We start from the raw sequence: 20,117 nt of genomic DNA, 5'->3' as shown, positions 1-20,117 counted from the left end.
GCGACACGTCCGGACGCAAAGCAGAGGCTGCACTGATACTTCTTGCGTCAGCATACTAATAAAAGTAAATGTTAACGTTTCCCGTATCTGTACCACTTCTCAGCCGGCGCTCTCAAAACATTTTGCACGGTACCTTATTAAGACATCACCTTCCCTCGGGAGAGCGGTAAGTACCTCTGCTTATTTGGCTGCATTTTTCTCTAATTCACTTGCGTTGGGAATTGATAAGGGGATTCATTTTCTTTCTAATCATCCCTATGGGAAAACTTATTAATATTTGATGAATTCCTGCATAGTAACTTTTTTTTCCTGTTAACAAAACCTGATATTCTCTCTTTCTGACCTCCTTCTGCTCCAGATAACTGCGCTTGTGTGGAAGCATTTAGGTTATATTATCCTCATAGCAGCTTAAACTAAGACATTTGCATCTAAGAAAAAATTAGGGGCAGGTATTCTGTTCATTTAGAAATCTCTGCCACCTTCCCCCTTTGCACTTCCTAAAATTTCTCTTTGCATAGAAACGAACTAGTGACCTAAAGTATCTCAAACCCACAATAGCCTATACTTTATTTTTTTCCCCAAGACAAAAATACAACCATATGAGAAGAGTGAATCAGCTGAAGAGGCACCTATGAAGGGATGCAAGAAACTTAAATGGTGGAGGAAGTTTTGGACTCAAAAAGACCCATGAACAATATTCAGCATGTCAAGGAGAGTATCATGCATGCTCTTAGCACAAAGTGCTTGATTTTATTACTGTTCCACTCTGCAGCTGCCACCCCTTTCCCAACTGCTAAGAACGAGGGAACTGGATTGTAGAGAAGTACAAGAGAGACCTAGGTTTTATTGAGTGAGTGGTTTCACTCACTTCAGTCATTCACCTTGTGAACTTGGGAGAGTGTCTGGGCCTCATAATCATTTTCAAAACAAGAAGTAGTTATACTAAATATACATTACACTTAATTATTTCTAAGATTCCTTACAGTTCTAAAATCTTCTAAGCACAAGACATTTCTCTACATACTATCCTTCTCTCACTAGAAGTAACTTCTGCAATCTCTACTTATTTGAAGGAGCAAACTACAGGGAGGAACATTGGATTAAGTTCTTAATTTTATGGAAGAAAATTAATGCATTTAGAGTTTGGATACATTTTATACTTCAGGCAGTATAGGACAGATAATAAAAATCCCAAATGTGCAAAATCCTTCCCACATCAATTTATAAAAATTCCCTTTTATCCTGGTCTTCTCCCCAAAACTGAAGCCCCATACCAAATCTCTTTAGCTCTAGAGGGAACATGCTCCAAGGTTTCATGAAACAATCCTAGCTGCTGTATTTCAGACTTTCAGATTTCTCCAAGGGCTGAGGGTCTCAGAGTCTAAGAGCACCCTGATTCCAAAGGGAAAAACAAGAAAACAAGAGGCACTGGAGTTAAGGATAGGTCAGCCACACACAAAACAATACAAAGCAAAAGAGCAACCTGAGACACACAGCAACAGTGAAGAGGGAGAAAAGCCAAGAAATCAGAACTGGGGCTTGTCCAAGAAGTTGACCAGTCAGCTACAGGGCTGGAGTTAAAAGGTCAACCCTGCAATTTTCCGGGGCACGAGAGGCAGCTATTCATTTAATCCTATATTCATTGAGCACCAGGCATTGTAATAGGCCCTGGGGATAAAATGGTGAGCAAGATGGATGCTGTCCCTATCTTCACATAGCCTGCAAAGCAAAAAACGTTTTCTGAGCGTGTACTGTGAATAAGGTACTGTGCTGGACACTGAGTGGACAGCCTTTGTCTTCAATTCATCAGCTTCGTCTAAGTCAAAATAAACGTAGAATTCAAGCAGCTGCCCTTTCTGGAGGCTTGATTTCATACAATGTAGATCAGACAACATCTAGGATTGCCAGATAAAATACAGGACCAGTTAAATATGAATTTCAGATAAACAATGAACAATTGTTTAGTATAAGTTTTGTCCCAGGTTTCAGATAAACAGGAATTTTTTTTTTTTTTTTTTTGCCACAGAATATCGCATGTAATTTTTTTTTTTTTTTTTGCAGTATGCGGGCCTCTCACTGTTGTGGCCTCTCCCGCTGTGGAGCACAGGCTCCGGATGCGCAGGCTCAGCAGCCATGGCTCACGGGCCCAGCCGCTCCGCGGCATGTGGGATCTTCCCGGACCGGGGCACGAACCCGTGTCCCCTGCATCGGCAGGCAGACTCTCAACCACTGCGCCACCAGGGAAGCCCCACATGTAATATTTAGGATGTATTTATACTAAACAATTATTCGTTGTTTATCTGAAAGTAAAATTTAACTGGAGTCTTATATTTTTATTTGCTAAATCTGGCAACCTTAACAACACCATACTTTTCTATTAACGTGTTCCAGCTCTCTTTTCACAGTGTGCATAGAGATCTATATTCTCTTCAAAGGTAAGCACAACTCATATATTTAACCCTTAACTTGATTAGTTTGATATATCTTTTAAGTCCCCCCCTTTTTTCAGCTTTATTGAGGTATAAATGACAGACAATAAAAGACACATACTTAAAGTGTGCAGTTTATACAGGTGTGAAATATATACCTGTGAAAATACCGCCATAATCAGGATAATAAATATTATCATCCCCAAAAGTTTTCCTGTGCTCCTGTGTAATTCCTCCCCCCAACCTCAACCTAAGTAAGCAACCACTGATGTTTTCTGTCACTATAGATTAATTTGCATTTTTTAGAATTTTATATAAATGGAATCATACAGTATATACTCTTTTTTGTATCTGGATTGTTTCACTCAGCATAATTGTTTCAAATCTGTATGCCTTGTATTATTTTTCTTGCCTTATTACACCGACTGGGGACTCCAGTACCATGTTAAACAGGAATGGTGAAAGTGGACATCTTTGACTAGTTCCCAACCCCAGGGGGAAAGCATTCAGTCTTTCACCATTAAGTATGATGTTAGATTTTTTTGTTGATGCCCTTTATCAGGTTGAGGAAGTTCCCTTCTACTGGTTTGCTGAGAGTTTTAGTTATGAGTGAATGTTGAATTTTATCTAATGCTTTTTCTGCATCTGAGATGACCAAATGGTTTTTCTTTTTAAATTTATTAATATGGTAAATTATACTGGCTGGTTTTCAAATGTTGAACCACCCTTGCATTTCTAGGATAAACCTACTTGGTCATGGTATATTATCCTTTTTATATATTATTGGATTTGGTTTGCTAATATTTTGTCAAGGATATTGTTTCTTTTTTCATGAGTGATATTGATGTGTGATTTCCTTTTCTTGTAATGTCTGTGCCTGATTTTGGTATCAGCTCTTATGCTTTTCAGAAGAGTATTTTTAGAATTCGTATGTTGATGTAATTTGTATTACAGTGGAATAATAAGGGAGCTAGGTATAATTTGTATTATATGTGGTTATAGTATGTATTAGGTATGACTACTATTATTATACCTAACTCCCTTAAGCTACTTGTATGTACAGTACAGTTTTTCTTCTATTTTCTGCTCAATTCTTTTCATTACCCCCTTTGCCACTGTTTTCTGCTGTGGTAGCTTTTCTTGCCACCTTGCTACAGCTTCCTCTTTCTCTTTTATGTTGCCCTTTTCTTTTGTTTTAAGTGTTTATAGCTGTTCTAGTCTTCTGCCTTTTAATCTCAGGATTCATTCATTCATGTATTGAAACAGAGTTTGAGTCCCTACTCTGGGCAAGACACTGTGCTACACAGTACAGTGTTACAGCCGAGGACATGACACGCAGGATAGCAGGCATAGCTGGAGGCATTACTAGTCTCCAGGTCCCTGGCCCTCAGTTTTCTCTGACTAGCAGGTAACCTGCTTGGATAGACAGGGGAGCTTGAAGGGGAATTCTTCCTGGGCTCAGAGGTTGGACCTCTAGCCCACTCCTTATTAGGCCTTGTCTTCTCTGGGCAGGGCAGGGGTCCTGTCAACCAAAGGTTCTAGGTCAATTCACTGAATGACTAATTGTGGAATTTTCTAAAGCTACACAAATTTACATAAATCACACAATTTCCCCCTAGTTATGTAAAGACTGTTTCTTTTAAAAAATATATCTTCAGACTTCGCTGGTGGCATAGTGGTTAAGAATCCACCTGCTAATGCAGGGGACATGGGTTCAAGCCCTGGTCCGGGAAGATCCCACATGCCGCAGAGCAACTAAGCCCGTGTGCCACAACTACTGAGCCCACGTGCCACAACTACTGCAGCCTGCTGACCTAGAGCCCATGCTCCGCAACAAGAGAAACCACCACAAAGAGAAGCCTGTGCACCGCAATGAAAAGTAGACCCTGCTTGCCACAACTAGAGAAAGCCTGCATGCAGCAATGAAGACCCATCGCAACCAAAAATAAGTAAATACAATAAATTACACAAAATATATATATATATATATATATCTTCAATTTCCTCAACTTGCAATAGATAGATTGGTAGTCTAGGAAGGCTCTGAAGAGCCAGGATTCTAGGCTCCTCATGCTGTTGGACAATCTGAGAGTAAGTTGCATACATCATGATTCTATAGAATATATCTCTAAGTATATCCTTTTATATAACCAAGGTAAAATGATCAAATTCAGGAATTTAACATTGATGCAATTCTATTCTCTGACGTATAGTCAATATTCAAATTTTGCCAACTATCCTAATAAATATCCTTTGTAACAATTTTTTTTCCAATCTAGGATCCAGTCCAGTTTCATATGTTGCATTTCTTTGTCCTCTTTTGTCTCCTTTCATCATAAAAAGTTTGTCAGCCTTTCTTAGTCTTTTATGATATTTACATTTTTGAAGATTGAAGGCAGTTGGTGCATAGCTTGTCCTTCAATTTGGTTTTGTCTTATTGTCAGCCTCTGATTAGATTTGAGTTATTCATTTTTGTCAAGGATACTACATAAGTGATGTTGGCTCATTCTCAGTACTTAACATCAGAAGGCACATGACGTCATTTTGTCTTATTGGTGATCTTTAGTCACTTGGTTAAGGTGATGTCTGCCAGATCTCTTCATTGTAAAGATACTTTTCCCTCCATATATAAGGAATAAGTAATCTTTGGGGAGATGGTTTGAGACTGTGTAAATATTCTGTTTTGGAAGAAATTTCACTGACAGCTTTAGCATCCATTGATGATTCTTGCCTGAATCAATTATTATGATGGTGGCTACAAAATAGTGATTTTCTAACACTATCATTCCTCTACATTCATAAGCTGGCATTCTACTGTGAAAAGAGCTTTACCTCCCTGCCCCCTTTCTTCCTTCCTTTTTCTATTTATTTATTTATTTGCATACTTGTTTATATATACATATACGTTTCCATAGAAATTCACAGACTCATTTCATCTTCAAAAATTCTCTTCTGAAAAGCAAAGGGGTGCAGAGTGTAAGGGTCATGCTTACCTTTGAAAAGAATGTAGATATGTAGACATATCATGAATTAACTCATTTTGATGCTCAAATTGCTTTTGACTTGGCAAGTGGGTGACATCCCTTAGCTTTAAAATTTTTAATATTTTAAAAAATGCTGCTAAGAATAATTTTAGTGAATATAATAAAAAGAAAATATTCATGACTATAATTGATATTTGTTGAATATATTCAAGAAGATTATTTCTTAAAACCAAACTTTTGGCAAATAAGTGTCATGAGCTTTAAAAATCTGTTATTTGAATAAATGACTATTGAGTGAAATTTGCTTTCTGCCGGTGGTACTCTAGGACCAACTACCATTTGTATAAAAATTGCATCCTGGTAAATCTTGAAAACAAACAGATTAATCAAGATCAATAAAGTTCTTTAGATTTTTTGACTTTTAAAATATTAATTCAGCAAGCAGTTGCTAAGTAAGGCCATTACTTTTATGTGACACTATTGAACCCTGATGCTACATATTCTTGCATTTTTGACCTTTTGCATTTGGATCCCAGATGCACAAAATTGGGTTAATCACAATCCTTGGTTCATGATATACTGTCATCATTTTCCAAGCATGACCCATTTTCATTTGTTAGTTATTTTAAATAACTGATTATAATTAGTTATGGTTTCATAACTAATTTTTTATAACTTTTAATATTTATTCATTTATTATTTATTTATTTTGGCTGCTCCGGGTCTTAGTTGTGGCACGCATGCAGGATCTAGTTCCCCGACCGGGGATTGAACCCAGGCCCCCTGTATTGGTAGTGTGGAGTCTTACCCACTGGACCACCAGGGAAGTCCCCTAGTTATTTTTAAAATTGTGCACCTACAAACCCATCACTCAAAACAAAAGCTAGAACAGACAATAACCCTATGACCTGGCAATTCCACTTCTAGGTATGTACCCAGGAGAAACCCTTGCTTATGTACAAGAGGTGACATGTAAAAGAATATTCATAGCAGTGCTGTTTACAATAGCAAAAACCTGGAAACATCCCAAATGCTCATCAGTGGAAAGCAACATGAATAAACTGGTGTATTCACACAATGAACTATTATATAGCAGTCAAAATCAATGAATTATAGTGATACACAATATAAATAAATCTTGGGACTTCCCTGGTGGCGCAGTGGTTAAAAATCCGCCTGCCAATGCAGGGGACATGGGTTTGATCCCTGGTCTGGGATGATCCCACATGCCGCGGAGCAAATAAGCCCATGTGCCACATCTACTGAGCCTGCAGTCTACAGCCCACACACCGCAACTGTTGAGCCCACACTCTGCAACTACTGAAGCCTGCTCACCTAGAGCCTGTGCTCCGCAACAAGAGAAGCCACCGCAATGAGAAGCCTGTGCACTGCAATGAAGAGTAGCCCCCGCTCGCCACAACTAGAGAAAGCCCATGCACAGCGATGAAGACCCAACGCAGCCAAAAATAAATAAATAAAAATAAATAAAAATAAATCTTACTGTAATATTAAGCAAAAAAAGGCCTCAAAGAATAAATACAGCTTAATAGCATTTTTAATAAAGTTAGAACACAAAAATTACTTAAATAATAATTTTTAGGAATATGGATAGATGCAAAGAAACTATATTAAAAGAGAAACAGTGGAATTATAAACAAGGGATTTAGGATATGGCTACCTGGGGTGAGGGAAAGCAGAGGGATAGGATGGGGGAGTGGGCACATGGCTAGTGTAGGTTATTGTCATGCTTATTAACTGACTGCTTTAAAGAAAATAAGTGTAGGGAATTCCCTAGTGGTCCAGTGGTTGGGACTCCTCACTTTCACTGCTGAGGGCCCAGGTTCAGTCCCTGGTCGGGAAACTAAGATCCCCACAAGCCACACAGCATGGCCAAAAAAATAAAAATGAAAAAAAAAAGTGTAAACCCAGTCTTGGACATATGAGGAAGTTCCTGTTTTCTAAAACTTTTACTACAATTTTAATTCTAGAATTTCCTGATACAGCTGAGTTCATGTAAATATATGTTAAAATCATGTGGCATTAATTTGGGATTATACTGTATGCCAAAAAATGAAGTTCATACATTTGTAGAAACAGAAGCTACTGAAATCCCAATAACTAACACTGCCCCTTTCTTAAAAAGTATAACACTTTGGTAGGAAAATATGAGAAAGTTTGAATAAGAATATTTTTATATAAATGGAAATTGGAAATCATAATTTAATTAAAAGGCTCTTTCACTTTTAATTCACAAAAAATGTTTTCTCAAGTTTGAACATTTCAGAAATGGAGAAATGTCTGTATTATTTTTAACAGAGTAACTAGTTTTTATGGAGTTAACCTAGATCTCTCCCTAACAGAGTAGTGCTGATTCTGTTGCCTTACCATGGCTCTAATCCCAATCTCCTTGTTCCCTACAGCCACTACCCAAGTTTAGGCCTGGACTTGCAAACCCAAAGTCCACATTTAGCCTACAGAATTTTTTTTTGGCCCATGTAATGTTTACCTTAAAATTGTTGCCAATATTTTAAAAATTTGAAATTGTACTTAAAAATGCAGATTCCAACTTTATTAAAAAATCAGAATATTTGGCAACATTCAACTATAGCTAAGATGAGACTTTCCTTTTTGGATGAGGCATGGGGGTTCCAGTTCAGAGAGTTTCTGCCATTCTCCTACAACTGGCTGACTTCACTCATTGGCATTACACTTGGCCTTTATAGGGACTTCCAACCTCTTCCCATATCCATTCTTTTGACCTTCCCTCCAACATAGTACATACCCCATTACCTCTCCACATTGTCAAAAGTAGCTTTCTAAGCAAGTTTGATCAAATCACTTCTTGATTTGCATATCCTTGATTTGCTCCTAATTGTTCTTAGGATAAAATCCAAACTCACATGGCGTCATGATCTGGTCTGCCTGTTTCTCACCTCTTCCCAGCTCTGATTACTACTCAGAACAAGCTGTTCCCAGACCCGCTTCCTCATGTCTGTTACTCTCTTCGCCTTCTCTTCCCTTCTTCTCCAGGCTAACTCATACTCATCCTAAAAGACTCTGCTCTGACATCAGTCCTCCAGGAAACCTTTCCCCAAAGCTTTTGCCTCCTCCCCTTCCTTTGTGATCCCAAAGCGACATGAGCTCTTGCGAGTTTGTGAGTTCTTCATTAAAATTTTTGAGGTCTCCAAACACCACCAACAGGTGTTAAACCCGGGTAGGCTAAAGTGGGGTTAATCGTACTTGGATTAAGACCAGCGTTATTTTCGAGTCTAGACCTCTGACCGAGTATGGTTTCAAGGGTGAAGTGTGACAGACTTGTGTGAAGGTCCACACCAGTACGAACTCCGGAGACTAGGGTTGGCGGGCGTTTCAGACCCCGGCTCCCCGCCGGGTGCACTACCGCAAGCTCGCCGCCAGGGTCTGAAGTCGCTGCGAGCGCAGCCTCTGATTGGATAGGGCGGTGCATGCCGGTAGCGGCCGGGCCTTCGAAGTGCTTGCTGGGAGTTGTAGTTCTTGGAGCCGGAAGCGGGGGTGGCTAGAAACAGCAGCTGAGGCAGCAGTCACTGCCTTTGCTGTCACCCGGCTGTAGTGCATCACTCTGAGCCCACCGGCCGTGGGTGCCTCCTCGGTTCCCGGGGGACTCTGGGAGCCCTGAGGGGCGAAGCGACGGGGACGCCTCTCAAGAGAAGAGGCGACGTCGCAGCCCCGGATGCGGGCAGAGGGCGCGGGAATGGAGCTTGGCGGCTGCGAGGAGGGCTTGCCGGAGGAGAGCAGGTGGGCTGGGAAGGGGCCGGAGAGTCGCGGGCGGATTGATGCGTTGAAGTCCCGGGAGGCTTGAGAGGGCTCGGAGAGCACGGGGAGACCTGCCGGGCGCGACAGACATGAGGGCAACTGTTGTGGGCAACTTGTTTGGGAAAAAATTCTGAAAGGAGGGACGCGCAGGGCGTGGATAGGGCGGACGAGGGAACGGGCTTAGTGAGGGTGAAGGAGGGGGGTAGGGTATGTTGAGGGCGGGGGCTTGGGGGGTGGGCAGAAGTGGGTGAAGCTCAGATCCAAGGCTGCTGGGGAGGAGGTGGATATTGAGAGGTGCTGTAGTGAGATTTCATAGGCCAGAGTCTATAGATAGCAGTAGGGGACAAGGTGGGTGCCCCGACTGAAACTTACGGTGACAGCAATTCGGGCCAATATTAAGAAGGTTGAAGTAAGAATTTCTGGGAGTAAAGGTTAGGCATTATGAGTTGCCTAGAAAGAAGCTTAGGAAAAATGAGTGTGAGGAAGGAGTGAAGGAGGGCCTGCGGATGAAAGTGGGCGGTTGTAATGGCAGTGGAATGGGGATGGGGGCTTGCTAGTGGGACTAGAAATTGCGTGCGTGCCCTTTGTCAAAGCTGGATCCCTGTCAGAGAGTAACAGGACCTCCCTGTCGTTCCCTTTCCATCCTTAAACCCTTCACTCCTTCCCCACAATGCAGCTAAGCCATTTCCCATTTATTTATATGAAACTGTTATCGAGTTCATACCTTCTAGAAATTAGAGAATTTAAGATTTTAAAAACTACTTTGACCGAATGGTGGCTTGGACTCTGGAGAGGTACTACCCCTATGTAGGGGTTGCTTCATTAATAACTCTGGTCTTAACCTCTTAAGAATCTGGAATGTACGTCATAGAGCAGGAATGTGGGTTAAGGAAGTCTTTTTTTTAACATCTTTGTTGAATTATAATTGCTTTACATTGTTGTGTTAGTTTCTGCTGTATAACAAAGTGAATAAGCTATACATATACATATATCCCCATATCCCCTCCCTCTTGCATCTCCCTCCCACCCTCCCTATCCCACTCCTCTAGTGGGTCGCAAAGCACGGAGCTGATCTCCCTGTGCTATGCTGATCTCCCTGTACTCTGTGGCTGCTTCCCACTAGCTATCTATTTTACATTTGGTAGTGTGTATATGTCCATGCCTCTCTCTCACTTCGTCCCAGCTTACCCTTCTCCTTCCCCTTCCCCGTGTCCTCAAGTCCACTCTCTACGTCTGCATCTTTATTCCTGTCCTGCCCCTAGGTTCGTCAGAACCATTTTTTTTTTTTAGATTCCATATATATGTGTTAGCATATGGCATTTGTTTTTTTCTTTCTGACTTCCTTTATTCTGTATGACAGACTCTGGGTCCATCCACCTCACTACAAATAACTCAATTTCATTTCTTTTTATGGCTGAGTAATATTCCATTGTATATATGTGACACATCTTCTTTATCCATTCATCTGTCAATGGACACTTAGGTTGCTTCCATGTCCTGGCTATTGTAAATAGAGCTGCAGTGAACATTTTGGTACATGACTCTTTTTGAATTATGGTTTTCTCAGGTTATATGCCCAGTAGTGGGATTGCTGGGTCATATGGTGGTTCTATTTTTAGTTTTTTAAGGAACCTCCATACTGTTCTCCATAGTGGCTGTATCAATTTACTTTCCCACCAACAGTGAGAGAGGGTTCCCTTTTCTCCACACCCTCTCCAGCATTTATTGTTTGTAGATTTTTGATGATGGCATTCTGACTGGTGTGAGGTGATACCTCATTGTAGTTTTGACTTGCATTTCTCTAGTGATTAGTAATGTTGAGAATCCTTTCATATGTTTGTTGGCAATCTATATCTTCTTTGGAGAAATGTCTGTTTAGGTCTTCTGCCCATTTTTGGATTGGGTTGTTTGTTTTTTTGATATTGAGCTGCATGAGCTGCTTGTATACTTTGGAGATTAATCCTTTGTCAGTTGCTTTGTTGGAAAATATTTTCTCCCATTGTGAGTGTTGTCTTTTGGTCTTGTTTATGGTTTCATTTGCTGTGCAAAAGCTTTTAAGTTTCATTAGGTCCCATTTGTTTATTTTTGTTTTTATTTCCACTTCTCTAGGAGGTGGGTCAAAAAGGATCTTGCTGTGATTTATGTCATAGAGTGTTCTGCCTTTGTTTTCCTCTAAGAGTTTTATAGTGTCTGGCCTTACATTTAAAGAAGTCTTTCTTGACTTTTAAAAATATTCAGATATAATTAGAGTCTCAGGAGCAGCTGGGATCCAAAGACTGGAGGTGGAATATTTACCTCTGAGAAAATATCAACAGGGGAAAATTAATGAGATGTTGTACCTGGGTGAAGACCTGGCTGTTTTAAAGGATGAGACTCCTCTTTTATGTGCACAGTTAGCCTGTGGCCTGCTGTACAAAACCTGGGCCGACAGGACCTTGGCGTTCCTGCCAGAGACTTGTGAATGATGTGTTCAGTGAAACTGAACATCTTACTTCCCTTTTCCATGTTTCAGTTTCTGCTTATGTATATTTGGCTACTTATTCTTCCTCCAGATGTCTGTGAAATGCTTCATGTAAAAGGTCCTATATACATTCTAAACAAATTTTAGGATTGTTTTTATTTTCCTCTACCAGTTCATGTGGGAGAGGCTGGGTCGGAAATTCAGATTTCCTCCCCATCTTGCTGAGTTTTTTATTTATTTAATATATTTAACAAACACCTATTTACTACATGCCAGGCATTGCTTAAGAGCCTTACAAGTATTATTTAATCCCCATAACAACTGGGTGAGATAGGTACTATTCAATATATTATCACCATTTGACAGGTGAGGGAGCTGAGACACAGACAGGATAAATAACTTGCCAAGGTCATACAGTAAATCCTTGGTGGAACTGGGATTCAAACCCAGGCAATCTGGCTCTACTTTTTTTTTTTTTTTTTTTTTTTGCGGTACTTGGGCTTCTCACAGCTGTGGCCTCTCCCGTCGCGGAGCACAGGCTCCGGACGCGCAGGCTCAGCGGCCATGGCTCACGGGCCCAGCTGCTCCGCGGCATGTGGGATCCTCCCGAACCGGGGCACGAACCCGTGTCCCCTGCATCGGCAGGCAGACTCTCAACCACTGCGCCACCAGGGCAGCCCTGGCTCTACTTTTAATACCTACACTATACTACCTTTCGCTATGCTAATATACTGGGACGAAGAAATGTATAAGGTAATGAATTTTATAGCATTCTTTGCCTGTTATTTTAAGGCTATTAGGACCGCTCCTTTGCAGGTATCTTTTTCTGTTATTCTTTCCATGCTTGCCTCTTAATCAAGGAACTTTAGTCAAAACTTAATTTCAGTAGTGGGATTATCCCCACAAAATCACTCATACTGTTGCCATAGCCAACTCTCTGTGGGTGGCTAGTTAACTCAGAATGTTTTATTTAATGGGACTTCATGGCACTGATGGCCTCCTTAGTTCCAGATAGTCAAATGGTAAATAAAATACATGCCTTGTGCCTGAGAATTGAGGCACTGTGGCTGGGTCACTGCAAACCTAACCCTTCTATGGCCAGTAAAACACCCAATTCAGAGGACATCTTGATGAGATGGCATCATTTTTTTTTTTTAATATATAATGAAGGATAAAACTGCTCAGTTATTTCCTGAAAGCAGTTGATGTAGTGAAATGTGCATAAGCTTTATATCCAGGTAGATCTGCATTTGAATTCTAGCTCTACGGCTTAACTTGGCTTATCCTGTTTGAGTGGGAAGAATGATGCCTTCCTGACTGGTAAGTTGTGAGGATTCAATAACGTAATGTGCATAAAGCTCCTCACAGAGTGCCTGATATGTACTGAATGCAAAAAATGTCTACTTCCATCTCCTCCCCAGTTTTCTTAAAATAAGGTTAGTGGGTGCTCTTCCCCTTGCTGTTTTCAATGGTATCATTGCTCGCTCTTCCTCCTTCTGTGGCTCCTCTATCCGAGTTGAACACACTGGGGACTGGGGTGTTGGCCTAGCTTTTAACTTCATCCTTGGAGTGGAATGTCATAGATACCCCTATTGTTTTCCATGTAGCTAGTCACCACTAGCAAAATGCTGTAATGCTTAGGGATGATACTTCACTTTTCCTAGGGTTTCCTAAATGCCAATTATTTGGAGTTTGTCTGGTGAAACTACTAAACAATTAAAGAAATGATTCTTCTTGCATTGCTCTGTCGCCCTCAGCTGCCTTGGGCTATGCAGTCTACTTCTGAGCTTGGAACCCGACTACTTCCACAGTTTTCATGGTACAGTGAGTCAGATAGAGTCAGAATTCAAGGATTAAGGTACTTTTTTGTGTCTCCAAACTGAGCTCATTCTATTGACCAAAACCTTTTCCTCCTCTGTTCTCTATCTCAGTTAATAGTGTTTTACATTCAGTCAACCAAGTCAGAAACCTCAGTGAAATTTGATACTTCCCTCTTCTTCTTTTCCCATACCCAGGCAGTCACAGGTCCAATGAGTTCTCTTTCTGATTTTTCTCTTGAAGCCTTTTTTTTTTTTCCTCCATTTCCAAATATATTGGCTTATATTACCGAAAAATCCAGGGAGTGGTATTGCTTCAGGAATGGCCAAATGTAGGTGCTTAAACAAAAGTTTGTCCCTCAGAGTGAGAGAGTGGCATGGACATATATACACCACCAAATGTAAAACCAATAACTAGTGGGAAGCAGCTGCATAGCACAGAGAGATCAGCTCGGTGCTTTGTGACCCCCCTAGAGGGGTGGGAGGGAGGGAGATGCAAGAGGGAAGAGATATGGGGATATAAGTATATGTATAACTGATTCACTTTGTTATAAAGCAGAAACTAACACACCATTGTAAAGCAATTATACTCCAATAAAGATGTTAAAAAAAAAAAAGAAAGTTTGTCCCTGTCTGTGTGCTCTTTTTCTCGATGTGTTGGCTTCATTCTCAGGCAGATTTTTCTTTTTTTTATCTTTTTTAAAAAATTTATTTATTTTATTTTATTTATTTATTTTTGGCTGCGTTGGGTCTTGTTGCTACGCATGGGCTTTCTCTAGTTGCAGCGAGTGAGGGCTACTCTTTGTTGCAACATGCAGACTTCTCATTGCGGTGGCTTCTCTTGTTGCAGACCACGGGCTCTAGGCGCGCGGGCTTCAGTAGTTGTGGCTCGTGGGCTCTAGAGCACAGGCTCAGTAATTGTGGCGCATGGACTTAGTTGCTCTGCGGCCTGTGGGATCTTCCTGGGCCAGGGATTGAACCCGTGTCCCCTGCATTGGCAGGCGGACTCTTAACCACTGCACCACCAGGGAAGTCGCAGATTTTTCTACAGGATAACCCTTGGCAACTTCAAGTTTAGCAATCCAACCAAAAAGAAGACAAAATCAATCCCCATAGGTATAGCAAAAGTGAAAATTCTGGGGCTGACTCTTTTTGGACTGACTTATGTTCCTGTTCTTATAATCACGGTATGGAATATGTTGCTCAGTCAGGCCTAAGTTATATGCCCAACCCTGGATCCTAGGGTAAGGTGATATTTTCTTGGGACTTCACGGACCAGATTAAGTGCCAGAGGGGTGATTCCCCTGTGAAGAATCATTATTCTGTTACCAAAAGAAAGGGACATGAATTCTGGGCAGCTATAAACAAAATTATTCACTAAAACCTTTATTATTTCTCATTGTGGATTCTCTCAGTAGCCTCCTGACTAAGCTCCCAATCTGAGCCCAGTCCCCCTATTCCAAGCAGCTTCCACATTGCTACCAGCTTAATTTTTCAGAAGCAATACTCTAGTATTTTGCTCAGAAATGTTCAGTGATTTCTCATTGAAAATAGAAAGTCAAAACTTCTGTGGTATTCAGTGTGAAGTTTCCAGTTACAAAACCATGGCATTCACTCATTCACATCTCCTTCCTCACCATTCTGATACTTGCTCCTCTAAATTCCCTGCATTGCCTCCTTCTTTGCCTGGAGAGCTCTTAGTCGTCCTTTAAATAATGCTCCTTTAGAAGTCATCATTGACCTGCCCTTTTCTATCTCTCTTATTACAGCACTTCTCACTCTATAGCATTTTTTAAATGTATATGCCCCTTTCCCCCACTGCATTCTGAATATCCGGAGAGGTGGGGACTCTCCCTCTTTAACCACCATAAGCCCGGTGCCTAGCACAGTGCCTGACATATGGTTGGTGTTCACTGAATATTTATTTGCTCAAGGAATGAAAATGGTAAAATTGGTCATGCTTCTTATGGTTGGACAGGTGTCATTGGTTCTGTTGCTATTGAAAGGGCCTCTGTTTTTCCCTTTCTGTTTATTCATTTTTCACTGTTTCACGTAATTTTCATTTTCTTCCCTTTTGTTCCCTTTTTCCTTTGACCATGCTCTGGCAGCACTGGTAGCAAAGCAAGAGGATCACATGATTTTTGAGCAATCCAAACTGCTACTCCAATTATTAGTACAATTCTTCCTCCCCCCGCCCCCTGCTGCCCCCCCACCCCTCCCCCCACAAACATACTCTTGAAGCTTTTGGGGAAAATGCTATTGTCAGAACCCAGAAGCCAGAGGTGTATCAGCTGATAGCAGGAACCATAAGCTGAAGCTTTTCTCAGTATCTACCCTCCCCACAGCTGTTTCTGCTTTTTTATACTTGCTTTATCACTTCTTCCATAAATGGAATTTTTTTCCTGTTTTTTATTTTGTTTTGTAATCTCTCCTCCATAAACAACCTGCCTTGGTATTTATAGACCAGCTCTGTCCAACATGATAGCCACTTAGCCACCTGTGGTAATTTAAGTCTCAATTAATTAAAATTAAATAAAATTTTAAAATTTCAGTTCTTTAGTCACACTGCACAGACTTCAAGTGCTTAATGGCCACAGTGGCTAGTGGCTGCCATATTGGACAGCACAGATACAGAACATTTCCAGCATCACAGAAAGTTCAATTGAACAATGCTGCTGTAGATTTAAATCTGCATTTTTCAGGAAAGAACTGCAGCATGCTTACATGTTTTTAGTTCCTCTGGATCAGGCTCACTTGAAGTGTAAACTACACTTGATTAGGAGGAGAGAAGATTATTAAAGGAAGTCATCAATAGTAGTGAGTAAATAGGAACTTGGCAAACTATCTCTCAAAGTTTGTGGGGCCATATCCTTTGCCAGTGAAACTCACAGGAACCCTGCTGGTTTGTAGGACTGAGAGATGATCGATTTTTTACTAGAAAACAGCAGAATCCCATAATTTCTTAAAGGTTCTCAGACAGTCTCCTGGTGAGCTCTCTCATTTGGATACTTTTGAGAAGAAAGCAGTAATAGTCATATTGCCATTCCTCTTCACCCACCTTCCTCCAAGACCATGAATTTATTTTTGCCTCCTAACCTCCTAAGGAGTCCTTTGAGAGTTAGATTTTCCAAGGGTGTTTTTTTTTTTTCTACCTACTTTTGTTATTTGCTCGCTGTTTTATTGCTTTCTGGCTGGAGAATATGTCTGTACTACTTCTACTTTTGAGGATCTATTGACTTTTCTTATGCATGTGCCTTAGTACAAGGCCAATTTTCGTGACTGTTCTATGGTGCTTTAAAAAAGTGTCCTTCAGGGTATAGTTTTCTAGATGTTATAGAACAACCTTGTTAATTATATATTATTCAGCTCTTCTAATCACTTTTTTACTTTTGGTTTTCGTGATCTCCCATTACCATTGTTTTTTCTTTTCCATTTCCATTTTTCTTTTTATTATTTATTTATTTATTTTGGCTGTGCTGGGTCTTTGTTGCAGCACATGGGATCTTTAGTTGTGGCATGTGGACTTCTTAGTTGTGGCATGCAGACTCTTAGTTGCGGCATGCAGGATCTAGTTCCCCGACCGTGGATCGAACCCGGGCCTCCTGCGTTGGGAGCGTGGAGTCTTACCCACTGGACCACCAGGGAAATCCCCGTTTTTCTTTTTGTTTTCTGCAGTTTTTGTTTCCCGTGTGTGTGTGTGTGTGTGTGTGTGTGTGTGTGTGTGTGTGTGTGTGTTGTTTTGTTTGATATATTTTGAGGCCATGTTATTAGATACATAAAAACTAATGAGAGCTATATCTTCATTATTCCCTCTTTGTCTTTTTAGATGATTCTTGCCTTGAATACAACCTTGATATTAGTATAGTTTCCTCCTGCTTTTTTGTTTGATTGGCTGTTTTGTTTTAAATAGTTGAGTTTATTCCATTGACACTTATTTTTATCTCATATCTGTTGGGTCTTAATTCTATCATCTTTTAAAAATGATTTCTATAATGTTCTCTTGCTGTTTTCTTTCCGCAGCAGTTTTTGAGATAGTTTAGTTTTAGTTCTAATGATGGTTATCTTTTACTTTAAAATAGTGTCCCTAAAACTGAGGCAACTGAGGCAGTGTCTTTCCTCCTTTGCCTTTGCTATTGGAGTGGTGGTGTATGCCTCCTTTACCTTGCTTGTAAAGCACTCTTCTACCCAGACAACATAAGGTGTGACTCTAAGGTAATGAGATTGGCTTTCTTATATGACTCACAAAATCAACCTTATTTTTTTGCAGTAAAACCGTATAAGTTTCTTTCATTCTATCCAGAAAGCAAATTTGATTCTCTGTTATATACAAGGTCGTCCAATATTGAGGAAGTCTTTCCAGCTATCCTGCTTCAGTGAGAGTACCATGAACATAAACAGGGCCTTGGAACCTGTGCTAAGAAGAAATTTGACCCTAGTTTAAATTCAGTGAAGATATTCTTTGTAGGTGGAACACTGTTACTAGTCTTAATTATGTCACAAACTGTCCAATCCCAAATTTTCTCTGAAGCAGAATGGGTAAGAAGGCTTTATACTAGGTACTCCTTCTGATTTAACTGGATTTATTAGATTTATGCAATGGAAGTTCAAAGGAAAAGGACAGAGAAAAGGGAAGTAATACTACTGTTATTTGCTTGATGGTGGTGCTTTCTGTAGATTATCAGTTACACTCTTCTATGAAGTAGTTGTTCTCTCCATTTTGCAGATGAGGGAACTGAAGCTTAAAGAGTTTAATGGCTTGCCCAAGGATGCACAGCTAGTTTGTGCAGAGCTAGGATTCAAATTCAGGTTGGCCTGACCGTGAAGCTTGTTCTCTTTCCACTGAATGACATTTTCTCTCTGCTTATTAAAATATAAAATACAAAAGAAATAGAGGGACTTCCCTGGTGGCGCAGAGGTTAAGACTCCACACTCCCAATGCTGGGGACCCGGGTTCGATCCCTGGTCAGGGAACTAGATCCCACATGCATACCACAATTAGGAGTTCACATGCCACAACTAAGGAGCTGGCGAGCTGCAACTAAAGAGCCTGCCTGCCACAACTAAGACCTGGCACAACCAAATAAATAAATAAATAAATAAATATTTTTTAAAAAAAGGAAATAGAAAAACCATGGTCCTTCTCCTTAAGGAAATCAACCACATACCGGTAAATAACAATTTTTTTTTTTAAAGATTATTATTAAGAGGAATGGTGTATTGACAGCATGTGTTATGGAGTTTCTAACGAAAAAGTTGTTGCAGGTCAGATTATTTAGAACTTCTTGGGAGAAAATTGTACTAGAGCTGAACCTTAATCCCTGAATGGGACAAGAAGAGAATCATTCCAAGTGGAAAGGTCTCCATGGATACAGTCATGAGAGTAGGTATGAGGTTAGCATGTTTGCATGTGGTAGAGAGAGAGAGAGAGAGACTGTATTCAAATTGAGGAGTACTGAGCAGGATGGAGAATTTTTGAACTCTGTACTAAGGAGTTTGCATATCACCAGTGGTAAGGTTTCTGACATAAGGGATTTTCCTACCTTTTGTTAAATCTACCCATTGTTGAAATTCAAGAAATTTAGTATCATTAAAATTTAGTATGATTGGTGAAGCATTTGTTGAATAGGTATAAAGTTACAAAGCCTGCCTTCTAGACGTTGAGATTCCTAGACATTGAGGTTCCCTCCTAGACTTTTGAGATTCTGCTGTCAACCGCTAAAGGGATGGAACTGCCAATGGATAGGTTCTCCTAAGTGCCCCAGAGCTGAGAGCTGAATAATAGAGTCAAGTATGTTTTTTCTATAAGCATATTGTTTATTTGAAAAGCATCATAAATATACTACATACTCTACAAGTTAAAAACTGTATAACTAAAAACAGAAAATATGGAGCCAGGTAAGAAGAAAGTTAAACGCAAATTAAACGTGGTAGTTTCTTGCTACCTCAGTGTTACCAATAATTATTTCCCGGGACTTCCCTGGTGGCGTAGTGGTTAAAAATCTGCCTGCTAATGCAGGGGACATGGGTTCGATCCCTAGTCCAGGAAGATCCTACATGCCGTGAAGTAACTGGGCCTGTGCGCCACAACTGCTGAGCCTGCACTCTAAAGCCCATGAGCCACAACTACTGAGCCCGCATGCCACAACTACTGAAGACTGTGTGCCTAGAACCCGTGCTCTGCGACAAGAGAAGCCACCGCAATGAGAAGCACCCACACTGCAAGGAAGAGTAGCCCCCGCTCGCCACAACTGGAGAAAGCCTGTGCAGAGCAATGAAGACCCAACACAAACAAAAATAAATAAATAAATTTATTTAAGAAAATTATTTCCCTAATTAGGTTTTTCCCCACTTTAAGAATGAACCCATTACTTCTTTCCAGGAAGTGCTTTCTGGCATTAAAAGTCCTAGGTGCGGGCTTCCCTGGTGGCGCAGTGATTGAGAGTCCGCCTGCCGATGCAGGGGACACGGGTTCGTGCCCCGGTCTGGGAAGATCCCACATGCCGCGGAGGGGCTGGGCCTGTGAGCCATGGCAGCTGAGCCTGCGCGTCCAGAGGCTGTGCTCCGCAATGGGAGAGGCCACAACAGTTAGAGGCCCGCGTACCACAAAAAAAAAAAAAAAAAAAAAAAAAAAAGT

General features: G+C 40.7%; 1 protein-coding gene across 2 annotated transcripts in view; it reads left to right on the top strand.

The window, feature by feature from the left end:
* The first annotated feature begins 8,952 nt into the window (after positions 1-8,952).
* RUBCN (rubicon autophagy regulator) overlaps positions 8,953-20,117 on the top strand; it is a 57,228-nt gene continuing 46,063 nt past the window's right edge. For both annotated transcript variants that reach the window (XM_060150413.1, XM_060150411.1), the window contains exon 1: positions 8,953-9,187. In XM_060150413.1, coding sequence (XP_060006396.1) covers positions 9,123-9,187 — 65 coding nt within the window. In that variant the 5' untranslated portion in view covers positions 8,953-9,122. The remainder of the gene's footprint in view (positions 9,188-20,117) is intronic.

The sequence above is a fragment of the Lagenorhynchus albirostris genome, chromosome 5 (assembly GCF_949774975.1).
Source record: "Lagenorhynchus albirostris chromosome 5, mLagAlb1.1, whole genome shotgun sequence".
In the NCBI taxonomy this organism is placed as follows: Eukaryota; Metazoa; Chordata; class Mammalia; order Artiodactyla; family Delphinidae; genus Lagenorhynchus; species Lagenorhynchus albirostris.
This window is presented reverse-complemented; position numbering and strand designations above follow the sequence as displayed.